General features: G+C 44.5%; 1 protein-coding gene across 1 annotated transcript in view; it reads left to right on the plus strand.

The window, feature by feature from the left end:
- Positions 1 to 7,006: 7,006 nt before the first annotated feature.
- Positions 7,007 to 12,039, plus strand: part of LOC127633907 (rho GTPase-activating protein 22-like) — a 37,669-nt gene continuing 32,636 nt past the window's right edge. Inside the window, exon 1 of the mRNA XM_052113284.1 lies at positions 7,007 to 7,141. Within this exon, the coding sequence (XP_051969244.1) occupies positions 7,099 to 7,141 (43 nt within the window). The 5' untranslated portion in view covers positions 7,007 to 7,098. The remainder of the gene's footprint in view (positions 7,142 to 12,039) is intronic.

A 12,039-nucleotide genomic window follows, 5' to 3' on the forward strand; every position in this document is an offset into this window, starting at 1 on the left:
CTGCCGCGATGAGGGTGTGTCACTCGACCAATTCATCGCTCTGGCAATCCGAGTGGACAGCCTCATCCGTTCCAGACGCCCGAGTCGTGGGTCCCCGCCTTCCTCTGCTATGTTCTCGATGAACGACACAGCGGAACCCATGCAGGTTGATCGCACACACCTCTCACCCGAAGAACAAGAACGCCGCTTCTCCAATCGCCTCTGCCTCTACTGCGGCCGGGCTGGACATCAACGCGCCAAGTGCCCGACGCGCCCATCACAAATGCCACGCCCCGGGGTAAGTCTATTCATTTCTTCTACCTTGTCTGGAACCTGCCTCGAAGTACCTGTAAAACTTACCTACCTTTCGAACAGTACTGACACTCATGCCCTGATAGACTCCGGGGCGGCGGGCAACTTCATTGATGAGAGTTTCTGTGAACATTACCAAATTCCCCTGATCGCTTGTAATCCTCCCTTGACAGTGGCGGCGCTAGAAGTTCGGCCTCTGGGATCCGGCAGAGTGTGCTTCTCCACCTGCGACATCACCCTGCAGGTGGGCTTACTACACTCGGAAACTATACAATTCTTCGTCATCAACTCCCCTCGCAACTCCGTAATCCTTGGTTTTCCCTGGCTCCGAATGCACAACCCACAAATTTCCTGGCAAGAAGGGCAAATCTCTCAGTGGGGCCCGGGCTGTTCCGCGCAATGTCTGCGAGTAGTCCGACCTATCACCGTGGGTACTACCCACGCTAGTAAGAACCCCGACACATTCCCTGCGATACCCCATACATACACTGATCTCAGAGAGGCCTTCAGCAAGTCCAAGGCTGCACTACTCCCACCCCACCGCTCCAGCGATTGCGCCATTGAGCTCAAGCCCGGCGCCACACCCCCTGTTGGTAGAATTTACCCCTTGTCCGAACCAGAGTCTCCTACATCGAAGAGGAACTTGCCAAGGGCTTTATCCGTCCCTCCACTTCTCCAGCGGCAGCAGGGTTTTTCTTCGTTAATAAGAAAGATGGCTCCCTACGTCCTTGTATTGATGATCGTGGCCTTAATGATGTTACCATAAAATTCCGATATCTTCTACCACTCGTTCCCTCCGCCCTAGAACAACTGAGATCGGCAAAATTCTACACCAAGCTGGACTTACGAAGCGCCTATAATTTAATTCGCATTCAGGAGGGGGACGAATGGAAGACCGCATTTTCTGCCACCTCTGGCCACTATGAATATTTGGTCATGCCTTTCGGCCTTTCCAACAGCCCCTCTGTGTTCCAGTCCTTCATCAATGACATCTTCTGGGACATGCTCAATAGGTGTCTGATCGTTTACATCGATGACATCCTGATTTACTCCGACTCCCTTGAAGAACACATTGCCCAGGTCAGAACGGTACTGAAACGCTTGATCCAACACCAGCTATACGCCAAGGCAGAGAAGTGTGAGTTTCACCTAAGAGCAGTTTCCTTCCTCGGCTATGTTATCAGCCCGGAAGGGGTGGCCATGGACAGCAGCAAGGTCCAATCCGTCCTAAACTGGCCTCAACCTAACACTGTTAAAGAGCTCCAACGTTTCCTGGGATTCGCCAAATTTTATCGGAGGTTCATCAGGAACTTCGGTACTGTCGCCTCACCGCTCACTGCTCTGGTCAAGAAGGGACAAACCAAACTTCACTGGTCCTCCGACTCTCTTCGGGCCTTCCATCAGTTGAAGGAGCACTTCACCTCAGCTCCCATCTTACATCACCCCGACCCTGATATCCCGTTCAACCCCAAACAGGCCAGATGGGCCTTATTCTTCACCCGCTTCAACTTCTCGATTTCCTACCTACCCGGCTCCAAGAATGTCAAGGCCGACTCCCTCTCTTGACAGCACGAAGCCACACTTCAAAGCTCCTCCGATGATCCTATAATTCCTCCCGGGTTGGTTCTTGCTCCCATTCAGTGGGACATCATGTCAGACATCACTCAGGCCCACACCTCCGCCCCTCCACCTCCCAAATGCCCACCCAACCGGACATTTGTACCCCACAGTTTGCGGGAGAGGGTAATTCGTTGGGTACATGACGCTCCACATTCCGTGGAACCCAGGCACCACAGCTACAGTTCGCCTGCTTCGGAACCGCTTCTGGTGGGAGACTCTGTTGGAGGATACCACCGACTTCGTCAATAAGTGTCAGACCTGTAACATTGCCAAGACACCCAAAGAGGCACCAGCTGGCCTACTGCAACCATTACCCATACCTCGACGTCCCTGGTCACACATCGCCGTAGACTTTGTCACCGATCTACCCAGTTCTCAACATTACACCACGATCCTCACTGTCATCAATCGGTTCTCCAAGGCTTGCCGGCTTATTCCTCTACCCAAGCTACCCACTGCCCTCGAGACCGCTGAACAGCTCTTCCAGTACGTCTTTCGCTATTATGGTCTCCCAGAGGACATCGTTTCGGACCGGGGTCCCCAATTCACGTCCAGGGTATGGAAAGCCTTCTTTCGTCTCCTAAATATTAATGTCAGTCTCACCTCAGGCTATCACCCGCAGTCCAATGGCCAGACTGAACGCCTGAATCAGGAAATAACCAAATTTCTCCGAACATACTGTCACCATAATCAGTCGTTACCTCCTGTGGGCAGAGTATGCTCAAAACTCTCTACTCAAACCATCAACCAACTTAACGCCCTTCAAATGCATCCTGGGATAACAGCCCCCCCTGTTTCCCTGGTCCGGCGAACCTTCGGAGGTCCCCGCAGTAAACGACTGGCTTCAGCGCAGTGAGGCGGTATGGGACCAGGCCCACGTCCACCTACAACGGGCAGTGAATCACTCCAAGGAACAAGCTGACTGTCATCGTCGCCCTGGTCCCAACTACACTCCTGGCCAATGGGTCTGGCTCTCCACCCGGGATCTCCGTCTTCGCCTTCCCTGCAAAAAACTCTGTCCTAGGTATGTGGGCCCCTTTAAGATTCTCAGACAAATTAACCCAGTTTCTTTTTGTTTACAACTCCCCACTAACTATCGCATTTCTCCCACTTTTCATGTCTCACTGCTCAAACCGGCTGATGGTCCGAGGGCTGAGGAGGAGGTGAGTTCCAGGCCCCCTCCCTTGATTGTGGGCGGTGAGGAAGCTTTCTTGGTGTGGACCTTGCTTGACTCCAGACGACACCGAGGTCAGATCCAATACCTGGTGGATTGGGAGGGGTACGGTCCGGAGGAAAGATCCTGGGTAAATACCAATGACATCCTCGATCCTAATCTCATCGCAGAGTTCCACCGGACCAATCCGGAGAGACTGGCCCCTCGACCCCGGGGGAGACCTCGACGCAAGTCGCATCCTCGTGTCCGTAGCCACTCACAGGGGGGGGGGGCTCTGTCACGAACATTGAGAGCGCCTCCCCCTTCAGCCGTCGGAGATCAGATTCGCCGGAGTTTTGATTATAGACTACATTTCCCATGAGCCCACATGCCTAGGTCTGATTACACCCAAGCTGTTCCCTGTTTACCTTCCCCTATTTAATCAGCTCGTTTACTCACACTCTTTGCAAAGTCTTGTTTTGCTCTGGCTACAATTCCAAGCGTTTATTCCTGGTTGTCATTCTGCCTATTGTGTACCGACCCAGCTCTGTTCCAGTTTCACGATTGTTTGAGGCCTGCCCTATATTACCTTTGCCTGTTTATAGTTTACTGACTGCTTGCTGCCTGCCCTGATCTTCTGCCTGCCCTCACGTTGATACCGCCTGCCTTCTACATTCCTGTTTGCCCGTGTTTTACCATTGCCTGTATCACTACTGAGGTTTCATTAAAATTACTGCTCATGGATCCCAACCTGTCTGCGTCTTCGTTACACCATGTCTGCTCTACCTCTTCTATTGTGCAGGACATGACGTGCCAAGTGATCCTGGTTATTTAGATTTTTTTTGCCATTCCTTGCATTGTTTGAACATATTTTATGCACAACAATAACGCTCTGTCGGCATTAAGGTAAATTTAGACCCAACACATAAACTGATTTAAATGTAATTGTTTCATTCATTACGATTTAAAAAGGTGATCAGTGTATTAAAAATTACATTTTCATTTTTTTATTTCTATTATAATGTCTCCCTTTTATTTTTTGGAATCAGATTCATGTAGTGTTTTTCATAAATAAGTGATGTGTTTTAAAAGTTAGCATACAGTGTTCATCATAATGGGGCATAGGTTTTGCAACTCAGTATTCAATACTCACTATTCATAAGTACTTTTAAATGAGCTCCTGTTTTCCTCTTACTTGAGTTTATGGACGGCTTCTTTTACTCTACTCACACAAATATTGGGAAGTAACAGTACTTCTACTTAAGTATGATTTTTCAGTACTCTTTCCACCCCTGGTAACATGTAACAACATTTTGTTATGTTGCAGTCTTATGCTAAAAATCTTTCAATTATTATTATTTTTTTTACATCAGTCTACAATCCATACCCCATAATGACAAAGCAAAAAACTGATTTTTGATAACTTAATATATCTTTATATATTATTAACTTAAATATATCACATTGACATAAGTATTCAGACCCTTTGATATGACACTTGAAATTTAGCTCAGGTGCATCCCATTTCTCTGGATCATCTTTGAGCTGTTTCTAAACTTTGATTGTAAATCCATTGATTGGACATGAAAGGCACCTGTCTATATAAGGACTCACAGCTTAAAATGCATATCAGAGCAAAAACCAAACCATGAGGTCAAAGGAACTACTTGCAGAGGTCAGAAACAGGATTGTTTCGAGGCACAGATCTGGGGAAGGCTACAAAAAAATGTTTTGGTTGCATTGAAGGTTCCCAAGAACACAGTGGCCTCCATAACTCTTAAATGGAAGAAGTTTGGAACAACCAGGACATCAGCTGGCTGACCGGCCAAACTCAGCAATCAGGAGAGAAGGGCCTTGGTAAGAGAGGTGGCCAATAACCCGATGGTCACTCTGGTTGAGCTGCAGAGATCATGTGTGGAGATGGGAGAAACTTGCATAAGGACAACCATCTCTGCTACACTTTAACAATCTGGGCTTTATGGCAGAGTGGCTTATCGGAAGCGTCTCTTCAGTGCAAGACACGTGAAAGCCTGCTTGGAAATATCAAAAAAGCACCTAAAGGACTCGCAGACTGTGAGAAACAAGATTCTCTGGTCTAATGAAATGAAGATTGAAATGTTTGGCCTCTGTTCCAAGCATCATATCTGGAGGAAACCAGGCACTGCTCATCACCTGCACATTACCATCCCTACGGTGAAGACTGGTGGTGGTAGCATCATGCTGTGGGGTGTTTTTTCAGCGGCAGGGACTGGGGAACTGGTCAGGGTTGAAAGAAAGCTGAATGTTGCAAAATACAGAGATATCCTTAACGAGAACTAGGTCAAAGGTTCACCTTCCAGCAGGACAATGACCCCAAACACACAACCAAGACAATGCAAGAGAGGCTTAGGGACAACTCTGTGAATGTCGTTGAGTGGCCCAGCCAGAGCCCGGACTTCAACCCAATCGAACATCTCTGGAGAGACCTGAAAATGTCTGCCCACCGACGGTCCCCATCTCTGAGGATCTACAGAGAAGAATGGCAGAAAATCCCCAAATCCAGGTGCGCAAAGCTTGTCGCAACACACCCAAAAAGACTTGAGGCTGTAACTGCTATCTTAGGAGCTTCAACTAAGTACTGGGTTAAGGGTCTGAATACTTATGTCAATGTGATCTTTCAGTTGTTTCTTTTTTTTTTTAATTGCAAAGTTATTAAAAATCAGTTTTTTACTTTGTCAGTAAAGTGTAGATTAGAGTGTAGATTGATGTGTGAAAAAAAATAATTTTAGCATTAAGCTGCAACAACAAAATTTGAAATACATGAAGTGGTCAGAATATTTGTGCACTGTATATACAAAGTCGACGTACAATATAATTTGTAATGTATATCTCTATATACTGTAGAGCCTTAGAGGGTATAATTTGACAAGCTTGTGCTGGGAAAGAACAAAGTGCTTTATTTGAGAGGGTGGAGTATATTCGGGAATTGGCAGGTCAGTGGTGGTTACCCTCTGCCTGGAACAGCAGTAGCTCCCAGCATCCCGAGTGGCAGTAGAGGTGGAGAATGAGGTTTTTGTTGCCGTCTCATTTAGGCCTCCCTCCTGCCCCCACCCTTTCTGTGAGAGAACCAGCTGTGGTACTCAGGGCTGAGCTTATTCAATTGCATTGGTGGAGCCATTATCTACCATACTGGGGGTGGTGTATTCAGGGCATGTCTTGAAGAAAAAGATGGGTAAGAAAGGGGCAGGAGATGGAGACAGAGAGAATATTAAAGAGAGATTTCACCCAGAAAATTTAAACTCATCATTTACTTATCCTCATGTTCTTACAAACCCATACGACCTCCTTATGTTGATAAAAAAAAAAAAAGACAAATAAATGATGTTATGCAGTATACCACAGTCACTTCACTTTTGTTGCATCGTTTTTCTTACAATGAAAGTGAATGGTGACTGAGGCAATATTATGCCTCCTTTTGTGTTCTATAGAAGAAAGAAAGTCATATAGTTTGAAATGACATAGGGCTGAGTAAATCACGACAGAAATTTTATTTTGGGTGAACTATCCCTTTAAATGAAGGTGTGTGTGTGTGTGTGGTAGAGAGAGAGAGAGGGAAGGCAGGCAGGATAAGATATCCCTTGAGATGGATAGATCGAGCGAGCTTGAGTACACAAGCCTGTGGCCAATTAGGAGGCGAGTATGTGGCTTTGGTCTTCTGGGCAGCCTGTTGTAATCATACACACACTGCCTGGTCAATGTAGAGCAGCAGATAATGAATAATGCAATGCCTGGTGGGTGTGGACCAGCGTGCGTGTGTATATGTGAGTAAGAACCGGCGAGCATGTGCACACGTCATTGTGTGTGAGGGATCCCTCCTCCCCCAGCCCCCAATCAGCCAGTGCCTGCAACATGAGGTCAGCGAGCTAGCGGGGAAGAGCATAGAGAGCGAGGAGGAGAGGAAGAGGGATCCACGGAGAGAGGAGCAAGAGAGGGAATGCACTGACAGCAGAGAAGAGGAGGAAGAATATGCTGAGCAGTGGAAGGGTAGAACATCGATGGCAGCCATGCTGAGTCCTAAGATCAGACAGACCAGGAGAGGTACAGTACACTGCGTTTGTATTTCATCTGTCACGGTCTGCTCTCAGAGTGTGCCTCACATACTGTACGTGCTGTCATCTCTCAGCATCTCTGCTGCAGCTGCTCGCATAATCATACTGGTACATTCATCACACTGGATTATGTCTGCTCCTAACATGCTGATCATTTTACCCTGGGATTATGACATTACACTGAAATGATCAGTCATATATGTAATATGAAATTGTAGATGGTAAATATCTGTACATAAATGAATGCAATCAACAATCTTTTTTGATTTATTTATTTTCAAAATTGTCTAATTTTGATGATCAATTTAGATAATCAATATTATATACAGATAGTAAATATGAAAACAGATTAGCTCAAATTTCTAAAACAGAATCATTTTTAATCAAGTTAATCAATATTATATACATATGAAAATATTGCCAATAAATACACATGTACACATTTGTTTAGTCGAAATGTTTAATTTCTAATTTATGAATTGGAGTAATTTTGATGATCCTTCCTCTAAGTTGATCAATATTACTGTATACATGTGAAAATATAGACAATAAATACCTTTACATGATGTACATTATTGAAACGTTTTATTTTTTTCTTCTGATTTCTTTGAAGGTTACAGAGAAGCACATTTTCTGTTAAAGAAACCAGAAATTATAATCATTAAGATAATGAACCGTTTTAGAAACATTTTAATATGATGAATGTATACATCATGTATAACTATCCATCCAAAATCATGCCAACAACTCTGCAACTGATAATTCTACTATTTGCACACTCAAATATTTGGATAAATCAAGCTGTGAGACAAATACAGTAAATGTTCAATTCCACTATTTCTCAAGAAACCCACAGTGAGTCTAAAATAGAACCCTCTTGCTTTGCTCTCATTGTGTTGTGGCTGACTGTACGACAAACCACGACCAACCAGTGATGCATGTTTCACCTCACAACAGCTGAACATCAAGGCACACATTTCACCATCATCCGTAGCCCGCTGAGTGCTGCTATACACATGCCCACAATGGTCTGATCTTGGGTGAGATGTGAAATGTACAGGCAGGGGAAGATCTAAAGCACAAGGCTTCATTCATCATGCATCAAATTGATGGATGACGCTGGGTTAATAACCAAAAATAATTTATCCCTTTACTGTTCTCTCAAACCTGGTTGTAGCTTCCTACCGCTCCCTCCTCATGCTATAAGCAGCCTGCTGAACATCAAGGCATCTACTGGGAGATATTAAAGCATGAAGCGTGACTATCAACAAATTCCAGCACTATCTATTCCGATGGTACAATTAAGGTTTCACTTAATTACACAGCTGTCTGGAATATTTGATTCTGATTGGTCAATTGCAGCATTCGGCATTTAGATATTTTTGTGCAATGGTCGCTAAAATGTACAATTCACAGCTGTCCAAAGCAACCAGCTTTCTATATTGCTGTGCTAGTTTCACATCTCTTGCATCACTCAGCGGTCTTTTTCTCAAATAAAACCAAATTTAAATTATCGTTTATTTATTTGACAAGTAATAAGTGGGAAATATTTTCAGTCAGACATTTCAGTATGGCAAAATACAACCTTCACTCCATGTCAGGGTCCTGACCACCCTGACAGGGTTTATTTTGCGATTATGACCAGCTGACTGTACACTATCCCCAACTTGTTTGCCTTTGGGTCTAAAATATGCATTTTCTACTTTAACATGTCTTGCATTTCTTAAAAATAAAAGCTGAATTTTCACCAAAAGGTAGAGTTTATCTAAAGTGTCAAATTTATATGCCACAAAAGAGAGGCTTGTAACTTGACATTGGCATTTCTGGTCATTATGCAAAACATGAAAACATAATTTCCATCTAATTTTAATTTCAACTTTAGAGGCAACTATTCTCAGACTTGATCCCCTCTTTGCAAAAACTGGTAGTTGTGGTAACCACATACTAGAAACGCCCATGACAAAAAGGGAAGGTATGAATCATTGTGTAGAGAAATTTGCAAATTGGGTCTCTGCACTTGTTTCCATTTGACTTCAACTCTGAGTAAAATAATTGCTCAAACCTTAAAAAGATATTTTTTCTTGTTTAAGTCTAAAGTTCACTTAAATTTGTCAGGTTTCTCTTCAATCAAGTCAATATCGTATGCCATTTTCCATGATAATTAAATAAATTACTGTGGCAGACAAGCCTCTAGTTCATGGGGAAAGGAGGAAGCAGGAACCGGGTTATCAACCAAAAATACTTTTAATTAAACAAAACAGAACAGAACAAAACTTTTCAGCAGAACAAAACACACATGCGCTCTCTCTCATTCTCTGGCGTCCCCAGCTCCTCCTTTATCTCTTTCATGCTGATTGGGCAACTCAGCGCCGGGCGTGCATACTCATGGCCCAGCCACGCCCTCCTCCTCATCACAATCAAATTTTATGAATTTTTAGAAACTTTTACTGGAAAACAAGACAAAAATACTTGTTTTGCAGTGTAGCAAAAAAAACATTTTTGTAAACCAGAGCACATGGAAAAAGTTCTCTCTCATGAGGTTCACAAATTTACAGCTTTGGGGGAACATTTATAAACATTTTTAAAACACAAATATAACATATATATATATATATATATATTTGTGTTTCTGTTAATCATATCACAGCTGAAAGTTTCCAGTTCTGCAACTGGTTTGACTATGTTGAAATATTCACAGAAATAATCTCAGTTATGTATGTAACCACAGTTCCCTGAGATGAAGGGAACGAGACATTGTGTCATGCTGACGCATATAGGAAACCTTTCTACAATAATGGCAATTCTAAGATTGGCTATGGTGTTTATGCCCCTTCAGCGGGCGCACAATCACCATTCCTCAGAATTCTCTGACTGACGGACAAAGAATGCATCACTCGCACCTAAAAAAAACTGTAGTGTACTGTAGAGTCTGTAGTGCGGCCAGTTTACACAATGTCTCATTCCCTTCATCTCAGGAAAAAAGAGTCCAATCACATCACACTACACGGACTAACCCTCCCAGAGAGGGATATCAAAGCATAATAACCGAAATAACATTACTCCACAGCCCTGCGTGACGGCGACCGACATGAGTATGCTGCAAGTGAATAACACTCAGGGTGAGCCAGGAGGGGAGCACTTAGAATCGATATCTGAACAGTAGTCATATACAGAAGTATGAATCATCCCCTTCACGAACCCAGTTGGGAAGGGAGTTTTATTTACAATGAAAGTTCTTGTGACCAAGTAAGAAATACAATGGATTGAATGCAGACGGTTGTGTAAAATAACAGGGGAACCCATACTTAAAAAGGGGCACAAGTTCATGTTTGACCAGCGAAATAGCAAGCACTATAGACAAAGACTTGCAAAGAGAGAGACGTTAAATCTAGGTTGTAAAACCTTGCGAATGTGTTTTGAGAAGACCAACCTGCTGCAAAACATACAGTATGTCTTGTAAGGACACACTGTTCGTCCATGCCCATGAAGAGGCAATGCCTCTAGTTGAGAGTGCTTTAACACCAATTAGGCAATTTACACCCTGCAACTCGTAAGCCAGGGCGATCGCATCAACGATCCAGGTCTTTACTTGGAGATGGACATTCCTTTTGTGCATCCTCCATTTCACACAAAGAGCTGGTTAGACAGTCTGAACTGGCAGGTGTGCTCAATGAATGTGTGTTGCGCTTGCACAGGGCATAACAAATGCAAGGACTGTTCCTCATCTGAGTTAAATGGAGGAGGGAAAAAGGCTTAAAGGTGAACCACCTGAGCTCGGAAAGGCGTGGACAAATCCTTAGGCACATAGCCTTTTCTGGGTTTGATGTTTGCTTTTGAAAGACCCGGACAAAACTCCAGACATGGATTGTCGACTGATAGCACTTGCAAATCACGACCAGTCTTACTGAGGCCAGAGCGGCATTAATGTGGTCTTAAGAGAAAGCACATGCAATTCAACAGAGTCTAGAGGCTGAAAGGGGGTCCCCACTCCATTCAGGGGCCACACATGCAGGTTCCACAGCTTGGGCTGAGGATGCCAGATTGTGCCCTGCGCTTGAGAGAGGAGATCCCTCTTTAGTGGTATTTCCCATGGAGGGCCATCCAGAATCTCTATTATTTCTGGAAACCAGGACTGATTGGGCCACTTCGGTGCAACCATTAGAATCGTTTCCTTGTTCACTCTGATTTTGCATATGACAGAGTGAAGGAGGCAAACCGGGGGAAATGTGTACGACCAATTGTTGGCCATTTTGCCCACTCCTAGTGGAGCTTGGGACTTGGAGTACCAAAGAGGACAGTGGCCGTTCTCCACGGAGGCAAATAGATCAATCACCATTATGCAGAATATTTCCCAAATCCACAGGGCAGTCTGAGGATGAATTCTCCATTTGCCCGGCAATGCTCTTTGGTGTGACAACAGGTCCCTACCATAATTCAGACGGCCTGGGACATATGTCGCCCACAGGGCAAGGAGATGGTGCTTGCTCTATAGGAAGAGTCACCACACCAGGCTCATCATTTACAGCAAATAAATTCCTCCCTGGCGATTTATGTGTGCCACCACCGCCATGTTGTCAGAATGAATCAGCACATGGTGATTCTGTATCTCAGAATGAAAAGCCTTCAGGTCTAGAAAGACGGCTAACAGTTCCAGGCAGTTGATGTGCCACGCCTTCTTCGCACCTGTCCAGGTGCCAAATAATAGATGTGCATTGCAGCCAGCATTGGACGTGTTCGTGATCACTACTTTCCACTTGAAACCTGACCCAGCATAACAACCTGACAGTAAAAGTCTGGGGTAGTTCATGGTGCTAGAGCAGCCAGACAGTTGATGCTTGAACCAGTGCTGGAGAGGTCTCACGTGTAAGAGACCTAAATATACAATGG

This window comes from Xyrauchen texanus, chromosome 40, assembly GCF_025860055.1.
Source record: "Xyrauchen texanus isolate HMW12.3.18 chromosome 40, RBS_HiC_50CHRs, whole genome shotgun sequence".
In the NCBI taxonomy this organism is placed as follows: Eukaryota; Metazoa; Chordata; class Actinopteri; order Cypriniformes; family Catostomidae; genus Xyrauchen; species Xyrauchen texanus.